This window comes from Ranitomeya variabilis, chromosome 4 (assembly GCF_051348905.1).
Source record: "Ranitomeya variabilis isolate aRanVar5 chromosome 4, aRanVar5.hap1, whole genome shotgun sequence".
Classification (NCBI taxonomy): Eukaryota; Metazoa; Chordata; class Amphibia; order Anura; family Dendrobatidae; genus Ranitomeya; species Ranitomeya variabilis.
In genome coordinates, this window is record NC_135235.1 from 378,204,851 (window position 1) to 378,224,800 (window position 19,950).

General features: G+C 42.6%; 1 protein-coding gene across 2 annotated transcripts in view; it reads right to left on the bottom strand.

Moving 5' to 3' along the window:
- AP3M1 (adaptor related protein complex 3 subunit mu 1) overlaps window positions 1-19,950 on the bottom strand; it is a 92,607-nt gene that overhangs the window by 30,106 nt on the left and 42,551 nt on the right. For both annotated transcript variants that reach the window (XM_077250785.1, XM_077250784.1), the window contains exons 3-5: window positions 18,036-18,207; window positions 16,805-16,942; window positions 14,293-14,378 (exon numbers count right to left, since the gene is read on the bottom strand). In XM_077250785.1, the coding sequence (XP_077106900.1) occupies window positions 14,293-14,378; window positions 16,805-16,942; window positions 18,036-18,207 (396 nt within the window). The remainder of the gene's footprint in view (window positions 1-14,292; window positions 14,379-16,804; window positions 16,943-18,035; window positions 18,208-19,950) is intronic.

The window sequence follows — 19,950 nt, forward strand, 5'->3', positions numbered from 1 at the left end:
ATCGACCCATCCGAAAGAGTCTCAGTGGAGTCAAGTATGATTGGTGGATTATATATAGCTGGGTCATCTTATTGTTAATCGATGGGGAAACCCTGAGGGGAGATTCCAAAATATCCTCCCATTCCCCGTTTTGCATATCAGGAATAAGCCCCTCCCATTTGCCTCTTACCGAATCTATAACAGTTCGTTCCCGTTTATAGCAGATATGTGTATAGGAACGAGATAAGACCCTGAGGTCCCTGTGACTTAAGAATACCTATCGGGTAAAGATGAGATGTTACGATTTGCTCCCACATTCCTGACAAATGACTGAATGGCGGATCTGAGTTGCAAGTATCGAAAAAATTGAGACCTTGGAAGATCATATTTAGCCTGTAGTTGCTCAAAGGACATAAAAACCCCCTGGTCATATAAGTCTCCCACCGAAAGGACCCCGTAGGAAACCCCAAAACTCGTGGATGAGTGATTCATCAACGTCGGGAAGTAACCATTATCCCATAGAGGCATCTCTGCCACAATATCCCCAAATCCAGTAACTTTTTTTAATTTTCTTCCAAGTGGATCGTGCCAATCGGATCATAGGTAATAGACAGGGGGCGTTTATTTTTTCGGATTCCAGAAAGCCCAGCGGACATTTAGCACCGACAGAGCTAACCAAGTGACTTTCAGAATTAGGGAGATAGCTATGAGGCATCCAATTACATAGTGCTTTAGCCTGCCCCGCCAGGTAATATAAAAAGAAATCTGGCAATGCTGCTCCTCCCCCCTGTTTAGGTCTTTGCAAAGTGGTCAATTTAAGCTTGGGCCTGTTTTACCCCCATACGAATGAGGCAATATGAGAATTTAAGTTGGTGAAAAAGAGTTTGGGCACAGTTACTGCACTATGTTGAAGACAATAGTTGAATTTAGGGAGTAAAATCATTTTAATGAGATTAATGCGGCCTGCTACAGACAGAGAAAGTTTACTCCAAGATGTAAATTTCGATTTAGCGTATTCCAGTAGGGGGAGAACATTGAGTTGTAGATCCGATCCACTGCATTGGGACATATAAATACCCAAATATTTAAATTTAGACACTATGGGCAATGAAGAAAGAGTATTAAGATTAGGTGCTGGGAGCTGGGATAGAGGTAATAGGGCAGATTTATCCCAATTAATATATAGGCCTGAAAACCCACTAAATTTGTCTATGGTATCTACAGGAAAGAAATATATCTTGGTACCGTGTTAGCCAGTAGATAAAAAAAATGTTTAGAATTGAGAGTCCTCAGTGGTTGATACCTTTTAATGGCTAACTGAAAAGATGGTAACAAATTGCAAGCTTTCGAGACTACACAGGTCTCTTCATCAGGCAAAGACTAAAACAAATTCTGAAGAATCACATATTTATGCACAACATAGTATAGAGAAAAAAAAAAGGGAGAGGGGAAAAAAAACCATGGATAAGCCAGGTGACATGAAGCAGAATTACCATGGGTGATAAACAGTTACGTCCATAAATATTGGGCCAATTCTTAGATAAGGATTGTTTTATTGTCCTGTGATTAGGGTCTGGTTCTGTTGTGATGACCCCACATGGTCTGATGGGCAAGTTCATTAGTTGATGTAAAAAGACATAAATCCGTGTGACACATTCATTCCTGCATTTAGAGTGTCAAAGGTCGTCATCAGTTTATATTCCCAGACTCTCCTGTCTTTCTGTGTTTTGAAGTTACCTTTCAATACAAGTAATTTCATGTCCATAATGTTATGATTTGGGAGACAGAAATGTATTGCCACAGATATATCCATTCTTTTTTCTCTTATTGTATGGCGATGAGAGTTCATCCTTGTTCTCAGTTTCTGCCCTGTCTCCCCTACATACAGACCCCCAGTTGGACATTTAGTACAAATAATTAAGTACACCACATTAGAAGTGACGCAGCTGAATGTACCTGGTATCTTGTAGTCCTGATGTGAATTGGGGATCTTTATCTTGTCCGTGGTCATTATAAATGGACAGGTTTTACATTTTTTCTGGTTGCAAGGAAAGGTACCTGCAGCTGTTGGAGAGGACAGGGAGCTCTTGACAATGATGCTTCTTAGATTTGGGGGCTGCCTAAAACACAGTAGTGGGGGGTCTGGAAAAATTGCTTGTCGTCGGGCATCTTTTTGCAGCAAAGATTGTAATTTCCGTGCAGCTCCCCTTAGCGCCTCCAGATTTGGATTGTAGGTAACTACTAGAGGTACCCGGTTATTTTCTTCTTTAGTTTTGTAATGTAGCAGGTGATTCCTTGATATTCTGGTGGTTCTTGTGATCTGATTTTCAATTGTTCTTGGATGGTAGCCCTGATCCAGAAAGGTCTTTCTGAGGCGACCAAGGTGTTCATCTCTATCCATTGGGTTGGAACATATACGATTGTATCTGATGGCTTGGCTGTAGACAATGGAGTTTTTTATGTGTTTTGGATGGAAACTGTCCCATTTAAGGTATGTTGGACGGTCGATTGGCTTCTGATACAGGGATGTGTCTATTTTATTGTTCTGTAGCTTAATGATGGTGTCCAGAAAGTTAATTTCAGTGCAGGAGTAGTTGAGTGTCAAGTTGATGGTGGGATGAAATTGATTAAACTGTTCATGGAAGGTCTTTAGCTGTGGCTCAGACTCCGTCCAGATGATTAAAATGTCATCAATGTAGCGGTAGTACGCCAGAGGCCTGATGGGACATGAGGACAAAAAGTCGCTTTCAAGCTTGGCCATGAAAAGATTTGCATACTGTGGGGCCATTTTACTTCCCATTGCTGTGCCAGTCTCCTGTAGATAGATCTTCTTGTCAAACTCAAAGTAATTGTGGGTGAGGATGAATTTTATAAGTTTCACCACAGAATTTGCATCAGTCCCTGTGTTTTCCAGGAAGAATTTGCAGGCATTTAATCCATCCTGGTGTGGGATATTGGAGTACAAAGATTCCACATCCATGGTGGCCAGGATGGTTCCTTCTGGTAGAGGAAGTTCTGAAGTTCTGAGTGGGACTGAATGTAGCAGTTCAACTGATTAACTGTCCTATCATCTGAATCTATTAGTTTAAGCCAAAAGGGATTCAATTTCCATACTCTACCATTATTTAATTTTCCAAACACGAGCCTAAGCGTAATCGGGCTGTGGTCTGAGGTTCCTCTATTACCGTGTTCCACATTATCCACCCACTGCACTAAGTGGCCGGACCCGAATATATAATCTATACGAGAGAGGGAACATTTTGTGGATGAGTGGCAGGTATATCCCCTCTCCCCAGGGCGGCGCATCCTCCATAAGTCTATCCAGCCGCTACTTTCCATGAATAATGCCAGCTGAGTCGGGGCTGAGGAAGGAAGAAAAGATAAAGGTTCCCCAGACGACCCGTCTCCCAATCTCATTCTATCAAGACCATTGTCCATAACTAAGTTAAAGTCACCCATACAAATAACATGCGCGTCTGGGTAATTTAACGCAAAGCTCATTGCCATCTTAAGTACTGAAGTATTAGCCGGAGGGGGGTTATATATGCATAATATGACATATTCGCGGGAGTTAATTAATGCATGGACAAACACAAAACGCCCCTCCATATCCCGCCGGGTCGTCCGGGCCTCCCATCGGACATCTCTGTGTATTAGTAGTGATACCCCTCTCGAGTAGCTAGCGTGAAACGCGTGAGCATGCCACTGTACCCAAGGTTTCTGTACACCTCTGGCCGTATCCCTGGTCAGATGCGTCTCCACCAGGGCCACGATATGAGGGTGATATCGCCTGATTTGAGAAAACACCTTAATTTTCTTCCGGGGTGATTTAATACCCCGTATGTTCCATGTCATACATATTAACTCAGACCCCATATTCACCCATTAAAGACACGGTATATACCGATGGTGAGAAAGGTCCACTGATTACGCATAGGAAATTATAACAGTTTTGGAGGCGGCTTTTACCCAAATACTTACTAAAACTAGTTAATTCTAACAAGAAAAAAAAACTTAACAAGAACTGAACCATCCAGGAGCGTAATTCAACACTCCCATCCTCAAATAAACCTGGGGATACCCCCGCTGAATCCAGCGTCCGGTATTGTTGGTACGTTGAGCGCTCGCAGGGAGAGCTCCAATTCAACAATTGAGTAGTCGTAAATTAGCCGAGAACACATCAGAGTTCTGTTCCATTAGACATCCCACGGGAATGTAGCCAATCTGCTGCCTCTGACGGGTCAGTGAAGAACAGGGAGGAGCCGTTGCTGACAACCCGGAGACGTGCCGGGTAGATCATGGAGTAGATAATGTTCTTTTCCCTGAGTTGCTTCTTAACATCTACAAATCTTGCCCGTTGTTTCTGCAGCTCAACGGAGAAGTCTGGAAATATCGAGATTGTAACATCATCGAACTTGATAGGACTCTTGTGTCGTGCCAGCCGCAGGATAGCGTCTCTGTCCTTACAATTAAGGATACGTGCCAGGGAAGAGACTTGGTGGGGACTCTATGGGCTCTTTCCACCGAGAACATTGGAGAAAATGTATCTCCCAATGAGGATTTAAGCCAATCCTCTAGGAATTTTTCAGGCTGCTGGCCTTCTGTACGTTCCGGCAGGCCTATGATGCGGATGTTATTTCGACGCATTCTGTTTTCTAGGTCATCAGCCTTTTGTTTCCAGGCGTTCGTGGAGCCAGCAACTTTTGCCAACTTAGCCTCCATAGGTTTAATGGTGTCCTCCACCTGGGACACCCTTGTCTCCACTTCCGCCATATGTCCCTTCATAGCTTGCATGTCTTGCCTCAGACGCCCCACCTCAGTGTGTACGTCCTCTATTTGTTCAGAAAGGGACGTTCTAGTCAGAGATATAGCTTGCATTAATTGTGCAGATGCTTGCTTGAGAGTCAGTTCATCTTACTCAACCTCATCAATATTATCAGAGGGACGGTTTCTCCCCCGCTGGGCTTGTGAGGAGTTATTCCTAAGAGATCTTGCACTGTCCTGGGCATCACTCCTAGCAAACTCTTTTAGCTTGTCAACTGCAGACATGTTTTTTGCACGCTGCATGATTGACAGGTAAGTGATGGAGCAAGGTGGTCTAAATCAGATCTGTGACAGTGACCCGCGGCCACACCAGGGCTGTTGTATATGGTATACGGCATTGCCGGGAGCCTCTATAACCAGGAGGCACCCTAATGTACTGCCAGGGGGTGTGGGCTGAAAGTTTAATGGTGGTCCCTGCAGTAGGGAATGTCTTAGGCAGCGGTGATTACAGCGAGGGGACCTTAAGAGATCTCCAATTGAAAGGTACAGCTGGCCGAGCTATGATTGATATGGGAGCGCGGGGCTCAATTTTTCAGAGCTCACACCGCGCTGCCTCTTAGTCTATGGAGAGCGAGTATTTGCTTCTCAGCCATGCTGCGATGATGGGGAGCTGCGCCGCGTCCTCTGCTGCAGGAGCGCGCGCTTCAGTAATGGCCGCCGCTCACAGCCGCCTCCACCGCCGGTATGTGTCCCTCTTCTTATTTCCCCCCCGTCGGGCCAGGGTCTCGCAGCTCTCACCTGCCGGCGCCCAGTGCTTCCCGGGGATCAGGAAGGGATTTCAGCCGCAGTTGTTCACAGCGCCGCGCTGCCTGTGAGCGGAGCGTCCTCCTGGGCCCACACACAGGGCCCACCGCACCGCCGATCTTCTTCTTTCGCCGGTACTCCCCTGTCACCGCTCCAGCTCACTCCAGGAGACAGCAGTCTCTATACCTTCAGGGGTCTCAGCAGCAGTGGAATATGGACTTACAAATGGGTCTAATAGGCAGGATAGTGACAGGATATTAGGGAGCTCTCCCAGAACGCGTCTTTCTCCTCTCACTCCATAGCCACGCCCCCTCATCTGAACTTCTTCGTAATGGAGAATTAAAGTGAATCATACCACCAAGATTTTCACCCCCAAAATATGTGTATATGCATGTAGCAATACACTTACATGGCGAGTACATTCCTCGTTGACTGAATAAATCAGCATTTGAAAGGATATGGAGAATGAGGCTGAAGAGCTAGGGTAGATCTGAAACCTCCGTCACCTTATCTCTATAATATACATAACATCCTGTAAAATCCTGCCTTTTTCATATAAAGCCCAGAAGATGGCCGATGTCTCACCAACTGTCGATGTTAGTGAGAATTTTGAGCATAACCATCAGCAGCACCAGCAGTTAGTCACCTAAGGAGCAGTTTTAGTAAAAAGTGGGGCCCTGGGCAAAAGTTTAAGGTGCAGCTACAAATGCCAACATATTGCACCATCACACAGAAGCATTTACAAGAGCTGTGTTCAGGCTTTTAACCCTTTCATCTCACACCTCCATCACACCTCCCACCCCCCTGAACAAATGTCCCACTGTAGTATCCCTTAAATGTTGTGCTTTTTTCTTACTAATCTATTTGTAATCTTGCCTGAAGAAGGAGCCTCTGTGCTCTGAAAGCTTGCAAACATTATTTTCTGGTTAGCCAATAAAAGTATCACTCCGAGAATACTTTTGTCATCATTGGGTAGAAAAGTATTCACATCGATTTTTCTGGCTAACACAGTACCACAATACAATTTGTTAATGTACATCATCAACTCTTTATCCCCAAAGGTGGTTTCCATGTTAATGACCAGACCAATTTGGGCAATTCTGACCACTGTCCCTTTATGAGGTAATAACTTAGGAACGCTTCAACGGATCCTGGTAATTATGAGACTGTTTTTTCGTGACATTTTTTATTTCATGACGGTGCTATAATTTCTTCAATATGACCTACACTTATTTGTGAAAAAAATGGAGATTTGGTGAAAATTTCACAATTTTCAAACTTTGAATTTCCATGCCCTTATATCACAGAAATGTCACACAAAATAATTAATAAATAACATTCCCCTCATGTGTACTTTAAATCAGCACAATTTTGGAACCATTTTATTTTTGTTAGGAAGTTATAAGGATTCAAAGTTGACCAACAATTTCTCATTTTTCCAACAAAATTTACAAAATCATTTCTTTAGGGACCACATCACATTTGAAGACACTTTGAGGGGTCTATAAGATAGAAGATACCTAAAAGTGACACCAGTCTAAAATCTGCACCCCTCAAGGTGCTTAAAACCACATTCAAGAAGTTTATTAACCCTTCAGGTGTTTCACAGGAATTCTTGGAATGTGGGAAAAAAAATGAACATTAACTTTTTTCACAAAATAATTTACTTCAGTTCCAATTTTTTTTTTACTTTGACAAGGGTAACAGGAAAAAAAAATAAAACACAAAATGTGTGTAATTTCTCCTGAGCATGCCAATACCCTACATGAGGGAGAAAACCACTGTTTGGGAGCAAAGCAGAGCTCATAAGGGAAGGAGCGCCATTTGACTTTTTGAATGTAAATTTTCCCGGAATCATTAGCGGATGTTATGTCCCGTTTGGAGAGCCCCTGATGTGCTTAACAGTTAAAATCCCCACAAGTGACTCCATTTTACAAACTAGACCCTTCAAGGAATGCATTTAGATGTGTAGTGAGCACCTTGAACCCCCAAATGCTTCACAGAAGTTTGACGTTGAGCCGTGAAAATTATAAAATCACATTTTCCCCACAAAAATGTTATTTTAGCCCCAAATTTTGCAGTTTCATAAGGATAACAGGAGAAATTGCACCATACAATTTGCTGTGCAATTTCTACATACAGACACACGAATACATGGAGCATGGGCAGACATAACGCATATGCAGTCTGTGTGGTAGCATCGGGGCCCTCATTATTAGCCTGCAGGGTGGCTAATAATGAGGACAATCTGGCCTGTTTATCCAGCCCTGAGGCTCCGGGGGCCCGTGGCCAGATTTCCCTCGTGCAGCGGGCAGGGAGACATCCCTGCAGCTCCGCTGCCCACAAGAGAAAATAGCGGAGCTGCAGCGATCTGTCCTGTTTCCTGCCCGCGCTTCCTCTCACACAGACAGCAGCACCGCTGGATGACGTCATCATTCAGCTGCCGGCTATGCCAGAGAGAGGAAGGGGACAGTGATGCTGTGGCAGAGCATGCGCAGAGGTGCTGTGTGTGAGAGAGGTGCTGTGTGTGTGTGTGTGTGTGTGTGTGTGTGAATGCCTAGTGCTGCGGGGCAATGTGCAGAGAGGTGGATGGTGCTGTGTGTAGGGGGAGGAGAGGGCAATGATGGGGATGGAGAAAATGATGGAAGTGGTGGAATGGGCAAGGATGGGGTGATGGAGAGGAGCAGCATCAATAGTAAAAAGATATAATGTTAAAAATAATAATAAAAAAAAAAATGGTGCTATTCTCACCCTCTGGCGTCCACTGATGCGCGCGAGCGGCGAGGCTGCCGACAGCTTCCTTTCCCAGAGATGCATTGCGAAATTACCCAGATGACTTAGCGGTTTTTTATTTTAATTCTTTTTTTTTAACAGAGATATGGTGCCCACACTGCTGTATACTACGTGGGCTATGTTATATACTGCGTGACTGATATATACTATGTGGGCAGTGTTATATACTGGCTGCTATATACTATGTGGCTGCTATATACTACGTGGCTGCTATATACTACGTGGCTGCTATATACTACGTGGTTGCTATATAATACGTGGCTGCTATATAATACGTGGCTGTCTGTTATATACTACGTGGGCTGTGCTATATACTACATAGGCTGTGCTATATACTATGTGGCTGTGCTATATACTACGTGGCTGCTATATACTACGTGGGTAAGGTTTTTTTTGCCTTCCTCTGGATCAACATGTTAGGGCATGTTAGGTTAGGCTATGGGTTGAACTAGATGGACTTAAAGTCTTCCTTCAACCTTAATAACTATGTAACTATATCCTGCACCCCGAACCCCCGACATCCAGTGCCCCGAACCCGCAACATCCTGCGACCAATCAGTGACAGACGCAGAACAGCCGCGAATTGACGCGGGATTTAAACCACACTTTGCCGATTGGTCGCGCCCTGCCAGCCGCGACCAATGAGCGATATTGGCACAGGATTTAAACACCGCTTCAGTGATTGGTAGCTCATGGCCAGCCGCAACCAATCAGCGATATTGGCGCGGTATTTAAACACCGCTTCGGTCATTGGTCGTGCCCGGCCGGCCGCGACCAATCAGCGACATTGGCGTGGAGTTTAACCCCCACTCACAGCGCGACGTACATTCATACTCTAGAATACCCGATGCGTTAGAATCGGGCCATCATCTAGTATATTATATATATATGTGTGTGTGTGTGTGTGTGTATGTGTATATATGTGTGTGTGTATATATATATATATATATATATATATATATATATATATATATATATATATATATATATAAAATATATATATATATACATACAGTGTCATGGCCAAAAGTATTGACACCCCTGCAATTCTGTCAGATAATACTCAGTTTCTTCCTGAAAATGATTGCAAACACAAATTCTTCGGTATTATTATTTTCATTTAATTTGTGTTAAATGAAAAAACACAAAAGAGAATGAAGCAAAAAGCAAAACATTGATCATTTCACACAAAACTCCAAAAATGGGCCAGACAAAAGTATTGGCACCCTCAGCCTAATACTTGGTTGCACAACCTTTAGCCAAAATAACTGCGACCAACCGCTTCCGGTAACCACCAATGAGTTTCTTACAATGCTCTGCTGGAATTTTAGACCATTCTTCTTTGGCAAACTGATCCAGGTCCCTGATATTTGAAAGGTGCCTTCTCCAAACTGCCATTTTTAGATCTCTCCACAGGTGTTCTATGGGATTCAGGTCTGGACTCATTGCTGGCCACCTTAGAAGTCTCCAGTGCTTTCTCTCAAACCATTTTCTAGTGCTTTTTGAAGTGTGTTTTGGGTCATTGTCCTGCTGGAAGACCCATGACCTCTGAGGGAGACCCAGCTTTCTCACACTGGGCCCTACATTATGCTGCAAAATTTGTTGGTAGTCTTCAGACTTCATAATGCCATGCACACAGTCAAGCAGTCCAGTGCCAGAGGCAGCAAAGCAACCCCAAAACATCAGGGAACCTCTGCCATGTTTGACTGTAGGGACCATGTTCTTTTCTTTGAATGCCTCTTCTTTTCTCCTGTAAACTCTATGTTGATGCCTTTGCCCAAAAAGCTCTACTTTTGTCTCATCTGACAGAGAACATTCTTCCAAAACGTTGTAGGCTTTTTCAGGTAAGTTTTGGCAAACTCCAGCCTGGCTTTATGTCTCGGGGTAAGAAGTGGGGTCTTCCTGGGTCTCCTACCATACAATGCCTTTTCATTCAGATGCCGACGGACAGTACGGGTTCACACTGTTGTATCCTCGGACTGCAGGGCAGCTTGAACTTGTTTGGATGTTGGTCGAGGTTCTTTATCCAACATCCACACAATCTTGCGTTGAAATCTCTTCTTCTTGATTACACTGTGCACGGTAGACACAGGAACATTCAGGTCTTTGGAGATGGATTTGTAGCCTTGAGATTGCTCATGCTTCCTCACAATTTGGTTTCTCAAGTCCTCAGACAGTTCTTTGGTCTTCTTTCTTTTCTCCATGCGCAATGTGGTACACACAAGGACACAGGACAGAGGTTGAGTCAACTTTAATCCATGTCAACTGGCTGCAAGTGTGATTTAGTTATTGCCAACACCTGTTAGGTGCCACAGGTAAGTTACAGGTGCTGTTAATTACGCAAATTAGAGAAGCATCACATGATTTTTCAAACGGTGCCAATACTTTTGTCCACCCCCTTTTTTATGTTTGGTGTGGAATTATATCCAATTTGGCTTTAGGACAACTCTTTGTGTTTTTTCATTTAAGACAAATTATATGAAGGTAATAATACTAAAGAATTTGTGTCTGCAATCATTTTCAGGAAGAAACTGAGTATTATCTGACAGAATTGCAGGGGTGTCAATACTTTTGGCCATGACTGTATATATATATATATATATATATATATATATATATATATATATATATATATATATATATATATATATATATATACATATATACACATATATACATACACACACCCGTTCAAAAGTTTAGGGCCATGATAACTCATACTTTCATTAATCAAATGAGTCGCAAAATGAGTTGAGAATCTAGTAAAGACATTGACGAGGTTCGAAAAAAAGATTTTTATTTGAAATAATTTTCTCCTTCAGACTTTGCTTTTGTCAAATAATGCTCCCTTTGCAGCAATTACAGCATTGCAGACCTTAGGCATTCTAGCAGATAATTTGCTGAGGTAATCAGGAGAAATTTCACCCCATACTTCCAAAACCCCTCCCACAAGTTGGTTTTGCTTGATGCGCACTTTTTTGCGTACCATACGGTCAAGCTGCTCCCACAACAGCTCAATGGGGTTGAGATCTGGTGACTGCGCTGGCCACTCCATTACAGATAGAATACCAGCTGCCTGCTTCTTCCCTAAATGGTTCTTGCATAATTTGGAGGTGTGCTTTGGGTCATTGTCCTGTTGTAGGATGAAATTGGCTCCAATCAAGCGCTCTCCACAGGGTATGGTGTGGCATGGCGTTGAAAAATGGAGTGATAACCATCCTTATTCAAAATCCCTTTTACCGTGTACAAATCTCCCAATTTACCAGCACCAAAGCAACCCCAGACGATCACATTACCTCCACCATGCTTGACAGATGGCGCCAGGCACTCTTCCAGCATCTTTTCAGTTGTTCTGCGTCTCATAAAGATTCTTCTGTGTGATCCAAACACCTCAAACTTGGATTTGTCTGTCCATAACACTTTTTTCCAATCTCCTCTGTCCAATGTCTGTGTTCTTTTGCCCATATTAATCTTTTCCTTTTATTAGCCAGTCTCAGATATGGCTTTTCATTTGCCACTCTGCCCTTTAGGCCACCATCCCAGAGTCGCCTCTTCACTGTAGATGTTGACACTGGCATTTTGCGTGCACTATTTAATGAAGCTGCCAGTTGAGGACCTGTGAGGTGTCGATTTCTCAAACTACAGACTCTAATGTACTTGTCTTGTTGCTCAGTTGTGCAGCGGGGCCTCCCACTTCTCTTTCTACTCTGGTTAGAGCCTGTTTGTGCTCTCCTCTGAAGGGAGTAGTACACACCGTTGTAGGAAATCTTCAGTTTCTTGGCAATTTCTTGCATTGAGTAGCCTTCATTTCTAAGAACAAGAATAGACTGTCGAGTTTCACATGAAAGTTCTTATTTTCTGGCCATTTTGAGAGTTGAATGGAACCAACAAATGTAATGCTCCAGATTCTCAACTAGTTCAAAGGAAGGTCAGGTTTTTGGCTGTGTGCACACGTTGCGGATTTTTCCGCATTGTTTCGCTATAAAAATGCATAAATAACGCATACATTATGCATCCCATCATTTAGAATGCATTCCGTAATTTTTGTGCACATGATGCGGTTTTTTTTTCCGCGAAAAAACGCATCGTGGAAAAAAACGCAGCATGTTCATTAATTTTGCGAATTGTTTGCGTTTTCCCTCTATTTAATACATTGGGAAGCTCCCGAAAAAAACGCGTCAAAAACATACAAAAAACGAGTCAAAAAAACGTACAAAAAACGAGTCAAAAAACGCAAAATAAACCGCAAAAAAAAACGCATGCGGATTTCTTGCATAAAATGTCCGGTTTTGCTCAGGAAATTTCTGCAAGAAATCCTGACGTGTGCACATAGCTTAAAGGTTCTCTAATCGGCCAAAATGTTTTCAGTTGTGCTAACATACGGTACTTGCACAAGGGTTTTCAAGGGTATTCTAACCATCCATTAGCCTTCTTAAACAGTTAGCGAACACAAAGTACCATACGAACACTGGAGTGATGGTTGTTGGAAATGGGCCTCTATAAACCTATGAAGATATTGCATTACAAACCAGACGTTTGCAGCTAGAATAGTCATTTACCACATTAACAATGTATAGAGTGTATTTCTGAATGATTTAATGTTAGCTTCACTGGAAAAAAACTGTAATTTTCCTTCAAAAATAAGGAAATTTCTAAGTGACCCTAAATTTTTGAACGGTAGTGTATATACATAGCTTTGTCGCCATAAAAAGGAGGGGGTCCCTAGACACATGTCTTGCACAGGGGCCCCAAGCTGTCAGTGTCCGCCCCTGACACGGAGCACATACAGACATGCATGAACGGAGACCATACAGAGACAGTGTAAGAGACCCCAAACATCCCTTTAAATAGTATAAATTGGCTTCTACACCGCCCTACAAACAGTATAATGGCCCCCACACAAACCCTCAGAATGTATAATTGCTCACATACAGTATAATGGCTTCTACATAGCCCTCCAAATATTATAATGCACTCCACATAGTCCTCCGTATAGTATGATGCACCCCATAGTCCTCCATATAGTATGATGCACTCCATAGTCCTCTATACAGTATAATGCACTCCCCATAGCCCTACATATTGTATAATGCACTCTGCGTAGACCTCTGTATAATGTTCTCACCATAGTCCTCCATATTGTATAATGCACTCTCCATAGTCCTCCATATAGTATAATGCAGCCCCTATAGTCCTCCATATGGTATAATGTAGCCCCTATATAGTACAATATACTCCCATAGTCCTCCAAACATTATTATGACCACCACAATGTACTCACTGATTAAAAAAAATACTCATTTTCTTGTTCAGGCACTGCTGTAGTCTACGCACTGTGTCTCCACAGCAGCTCCACTGCCTAGCACATCTTGGAGCAGTGAAGTGACATCATAGCGTCAGCTGGCTGAGACGTCAGACGCTGAGGGAGAATCATGGGAGAGAGAGCGTGGCCTTCCTTCTCCATCATTGCTTTTAACTGTATCAGCATCCTGGATGCCGAAACAGTTGAATATGCGATGCCGGGGGGGCACCCGGAGCAGGCTTCCCATAATGCCGACCTGAGGTGCAGGTGACCTTTCTGCGAGTGAAGTTTCTTATGCAATTTCTCCCAGCACCCTACTTTTTTTTTTCCACACATGTACACCATGAATAAGGGTACAATTTTCCCCTACTACTCTATACCAGAATCCTGGCAATGACAAGTATGAAGGGGCTGGATTGTGTGATGTTAAACACTGCAAGAACATTATAAGGAAGTGCCCTCAACGCTGGGTTGTCAGGGGTCTTTTGGTGGTTGCCCCTGCTGATCATTAGAACAGAGTGCAAGAAAAAAAAAGTGCCACATTGCCTCTTATTGGCTCCACTTGGCATGCTTAGCAACTCTGCCACAACTGAGACTCATGCAACCAGGTTTATGATCCGCCAAAAGTTAGCACCTTAATATATTTTTACCATGAAGGATAGCGTGAGGTCGGGCATCCCAGTCAGTTTAACACAAGCATCAACGACTCCTTGTATCTCTGCAAATACAGTGGAACCTGCAGGAGGAAGCAGTACATAGAATTTACAGCCCATTATAAACTGCTCAGAGTTTTATAAGTGAGGTGCACATTGTGCATACGTAAGCTCTATTGCCAATATTAAGTGCCCATTACAGTGACGACGACCTTGGGCGACCAGAAACCTGATCAACTATAATGGTTTTCTAAAGATTTTTGCACTAGCAGATAACTTCATTTATGGCCATAGGCTGACAACACATTGCAACACATATAGTCGCCACACTGTATTTGACAGATTAGTAGAAGCTAGTATAGTTGGTAGAATTTTTCAGTCGCACAATAAATGTATTCTCCTACAGATGGGTACGTAACCAGCAAATGAGACCATTTGTGTTTCAGAATATGAACTGTATTAAAAGGGCTATTCTAAAGTTTGGAAAATATCCCCTAGCCATGGGACAAGGGATAACGTCCCAATCAATGGGACCTCCACAGATCTCTGAAAAGTCCTGCTCCCTTCATTCTTATGGGAGTGCTGACGACCAGCTGAGCGCTATCTCTGGAGGTTCTATTAAGAGTGGGTGGGGCGGACCAGCCGTCGGACCTCCAGCGATCGGGACGTCATCCTGTAAGGATAAGGGGGTAACTTCCAAACTATAGAATACCCCTTTGACCTCCATCTCTACTATGTGCAGTAAAATAGCATGGACTCAACCCCGATTACACAAGTTCACTGTCTATACAACACATAAGCTAGATATCGTCCAAGGCGGAACGTAATCTTTAACTAGCCTTTAATGAAGGAGAAGCTTTCTAATACTTTGCATTACTCACTGATCTTCAGTTACGTCGTGTCTTTTCTTTCCCAAATTTGCAAAGCATATTCAGGTGGCTGTTACTAAACCAAATTGGCTGTTGCTTTTTGGCAACTTGGCAAATACACGTCACTTTAGTGTACTGAACGCTGTAAAATATCTGACTGCATATAGTAGCAGGTCACAGGCCAATAAGAGCTTCTATGAATGTACGAGCATGGAGCCGAGTCAGTAAAATGAGAATGTCAGTACAAAAGTCACTAAGCATATGTAGATTATATGCAGTGAAGGAGAGTTCAGAGATGAGTGGAAAGAGAATTTATTACCAGAATGGAAGCTATTGTTTATCCCCTTCATGATAATCAGTTTTCCATTTTTGTTTTTGCAATTTCAATCCCCCTTTTTCTTTCAAAAGCTGTAACTTTTTATTAGTCCATTGAGAAGGCATGTAAGAGCTTGTTTTATGCGGCACAAGTTGTAGATAGCACCAGTTATTTTACAATACAATAAAATGTACTGAAAAACATTCCAAGGTGCAGTGAAAGGGTGAGAAAAACAAAACACAAACTCACTTTACTGCGGTAGTGTTTCATTGTTTTTACGGTGGTTACTGTGTAGTAGAAAGGACCTGGCCATAGGATTCTCTAGGTCAGCACGACTACTGTACTGTAATCAGTTATGTTTCTTTATATATTTTAGCATTTACAAACTATTCCAAACAGCAGGGCAGTAGGGCTGTGTGAAGGCTTACTTGCTGCGCTGTCGCTTTGATGGATAACTTTCCGGAGGTACATACACATTTTGATTGCCTTCTATGCATCTTGTTGGAAAATTTGGTGGTTGAAAGTTGGTAATTCTGACAGCTATATTTTTTTACTCTTTCAGAGCATCAGGTGTGGTGGGCATGAAAACATCAAATAAGTTTGTAAAATGTCATTGTTTTGAACTAATAATGGGGCAGTTGAAACGTTATTTTATTTTAAAACATTTTAACTTTATTTTTTAGTCTCCTTAAGGACCTTGAAACAGATGATACGAGATTGCAGTATTATTACCCAGAGGAGGACTAAAATGGCAGTGAGGAAGACCATGGTAACTCACTGGCTCTCTGGACTGTGTCATGGGCAAGTGGTGATGGGAGGTGAAGAACAAGCACCCTGGTGACCCGTACGTCACTGCACCGGCAATGATCAGCAGTGTCTCCGGTCACTACTGCTATAGGTACATGCTGGCTGTATAGAACACAGTCTTCAGCCTGCACCATACACCAGGATGCCACTTGGACCAGAAATATATGTCACAGGTCGCTGAGAGGTTACATCAGATATTTGTGATAAATGTATTTTTAAAACATTTTTAGGATTTTTTTTCCCACAGCACAATCTATCAAGAAAAAACATGAAATCTCACAAGTTTTACACTGCCCATTTAAAAAAAATAATTTTCTGTTCTCTTCGTGACACTTCAGAAGACTTATTATAATCACAGATAGGATTACAATGATCCCCCATACACAGCAGGGAATATCATGGCTCCCGCTATGATGACATTTGCACCGCTCATTAGATGCTTTTGGCAGTGCTGGAAGCTCCTTGTGGGAACTCAACCTTACTACATGGCTATAGAGTGAGGAAGACATGCTATTACCTGACTTGTCTATGATTGCATCCACTTCTTCAATGACATCAAAATAGGCCTCGTTGTTGGTGTACTTGACGCCTGCTCTCCTCCATGGTATATTTGAGAGCTGTCCAGTTGGCAGGGTTTCCCCCATATTGCTGCTCCCTTTAAAACATGAGATTATGAGAAGCTGGCAATCTGACATACGGTACTTAAAGGTGTTGTCCAGGAGTAGAAAAAAAGTGTTTTTTTTTTGTTTTTTTTTTACAGACACAGCAACATTTGAACATAGGCTATGATTGGTATTACAGTTTAACTTATCCCCACTGCAACGCCAGACATAGCCCCTGTTCAAGTGTGGAATTTTTTCTGAAAAAGAGAAAAAAATCAACACAAACAAAAACATAAGAGTATTGATAAAGAGGTCCTGTTATCATACTATAAATGGATCATTTTGACTTTCTGTTTGTGATGCTTTTGAGTATTTAGTTTTTCTTTTTTTAATTTTATAGCCACCATACAGTTCTGATGATATAGAGCTTTCTATAATGCGCTCATTGTGTCAATTTTACGGTTTTCAAAAAACAAGGGGGGGCGCTTCTCAGAAGGTGACGATGCAGAAGAACAATCTAGAGACATGCCTCCAGAGAATCATCTGGGCAAAGTCCTTTTGGTATAAAGCAAACAAAAAAAATTGCATATAGCTAAATGAAACAGCCCATTTCTCACTCCCATGTTTTTAAAACACCCATAGAGAAAAAGAGGGTTAGTATAAGAGTCAAATTTGATTATTTTTACGCTCTTTTTAGTAAAAAAAAAAAAAAAAAAAAAAAAAAATTGAAACTTTCACAATGAGGACAGACAGAGGACATGGAGTAAAGTGATGAAATGCTTTAATACATGAGAAAATAAACAGGCAGCATTGAGACGTGTCCTTTACAGCACACGCGTCACTAGTAATGGCTTCAGTTACTCCACATGGAGAGCAGTGCTTGCTCGGTCAACAATCTGCCAAGTCACCATTTACCTTCAGCCTCCTTACACACGTACACATCCAGCTCACATCCGCTGTCTGAGACTCAGCGGCGCTGACACTACATTACTCTGTGAATTAAAGGCATTGCTGTGTAGTGGATTCTTTTACTCTATGGTATCCTGGCCCTCCTAAATAATAGCAGGAATCATTCAGGATTCATTCTACCCCACCCTGGCTGATAAAGTTCCAATGCACCTTCTGTTCTGGACAGTTGTCACACACCTGTGAGGGAGTTTACTACGGATCTCAGGATTGTAGGGGGCTTGATCAATTCCTTCAGAATATTAGACTCAGTGGCCAGAGGAAAGCCATTGTCCAGCATTTCTTCAAGCAGCTCGTACACAATGACCACGTTGTCCTTCAGACAAGTCTCGGAGCATTCTCCAAAGTAATCCTGCCAGACAGTTATAAAAATATTACTTAACCAAAGCAGATACTAGTACTCAGCTAAAGAGAAGAACTAAGCCTGGGCTCAAAACATGAAGTAAATAAACGGTATTCCTCTTCACAGTAAACTTGTGGAGGACACGTCCCAGGAGAGAGGCCATTATGTTTATGACTGTCAGATTCAAGAGTCCATATGCACAACCTGCAGCCCAGGGACCAAATGTGGCCCACAAACGTGGTTTCAGACAAACCTGTGTGTGCACATGTAGTTTCCATATCAGAGAACAGAGGCGGTGTGCCATCTCCATTGTAGTTGAGTTTACAGTATGCCCGTCTCTCTGCATTCTACTTTCTGGACTCCTATATAGCGGACCTCTATGGGGCGAACTTCTGATATGCCAGAAACATGTTGGAAGGAAATACTGCCATGGGTTTTCTTGCAGTCACATATCACTACACAAGAAATCTATAAGGGGTAAAGACCATCATAGAAAAAATATATGGGGGCTGTGTTAGCAGATACAACTATTTCACCTGATCTACCAGGGACATATGTGGAGTGCAGAGAAAGCAGCTGCAGATATTTATATGAGAACAAACAGCACTCCAGAGTAAATGAATGAGGTGCCCGAGTAGGGTTCCAATCCGTACCAGTAGTAGTAGTGGAAGTCGGCACTCACACAGATGTGTTGCAAAACGAGGTGAATTTATTAACAGTGGATCAGTCCATAGATCAGCAGCCAGTAGATGACAATCAGGAAGCGCTTCCTGATTGTGGCTGTCAGCCACCATACTTCAGCACAAACTTACCCCTTTCCATCATCAGTCCGTATGAGTGGCAATCCCATTGATTGATTGACTACTCACATTCCACCCAACTACACAGCATTTATCTTAGGAATGTCCATGCGGACAAACGTCATCTACTGGCTTCTGATCTAAGGACTGATCCACTGTAAAGATTGTCAGAATATCCCATTTGTCATTTCTCACATGGCTGATACAAGAAATTTCTGCAATTTTTGTAACAAATCTGCCCCATGTGAATTCGTCCTAATAGTACGCACAGTAAGTTACTTGGTACATTTACTCCACAGCAATGCCACTTTTATACTTGACATTGCTGTCCTCGCACTCCCATCTGCCCGAGAAATATGAGACATTATGAAATGTGTGAAACCCATGGCAGGTAATGGCACTCAATGAACTTCATAAGACTTTATGTAATTGGTGACAGGCACAATGAATTTAGCTATTCTCCCAATTGTCTGTAGAAGCCTGAAACACAATATTACAGGGGTTGCCCACTGCTTGGACAACCCATTCTTTAATTTCCCAGTCCCAAGTAAGATAAGAAAAAGTTTATACTCCACTCTCGCACTTTTCAGCAATTTTGGCACCGGGTCTACCAGTACTCGCATGTCACTCTCAAAGAGAACCTGTCAGCAGAATTACGTTGAATAACCTACAGACAGTGTCACATCAGCGCCGCTATACTGATTAATATGATACCTTGGTTGATGAAATCCGTCTGTAGATGTAGTTTTGAGTTAATGTTACCTATTTCACAGTGGGGACAATTATTCAGCCTGACTTGGGAACTGCCCTTGTCAGGGCAGGAGCAATACAGGGGCACGACCGGGGTAGTACAGTAACTAAATTCCCCCTCCCCCCTTTGTTTGTAATAGAGCTCCTTGAAAGAGAAAAAAACGACTGATTTGGTGAGATAAAACCAATTTTTTATTGAGCA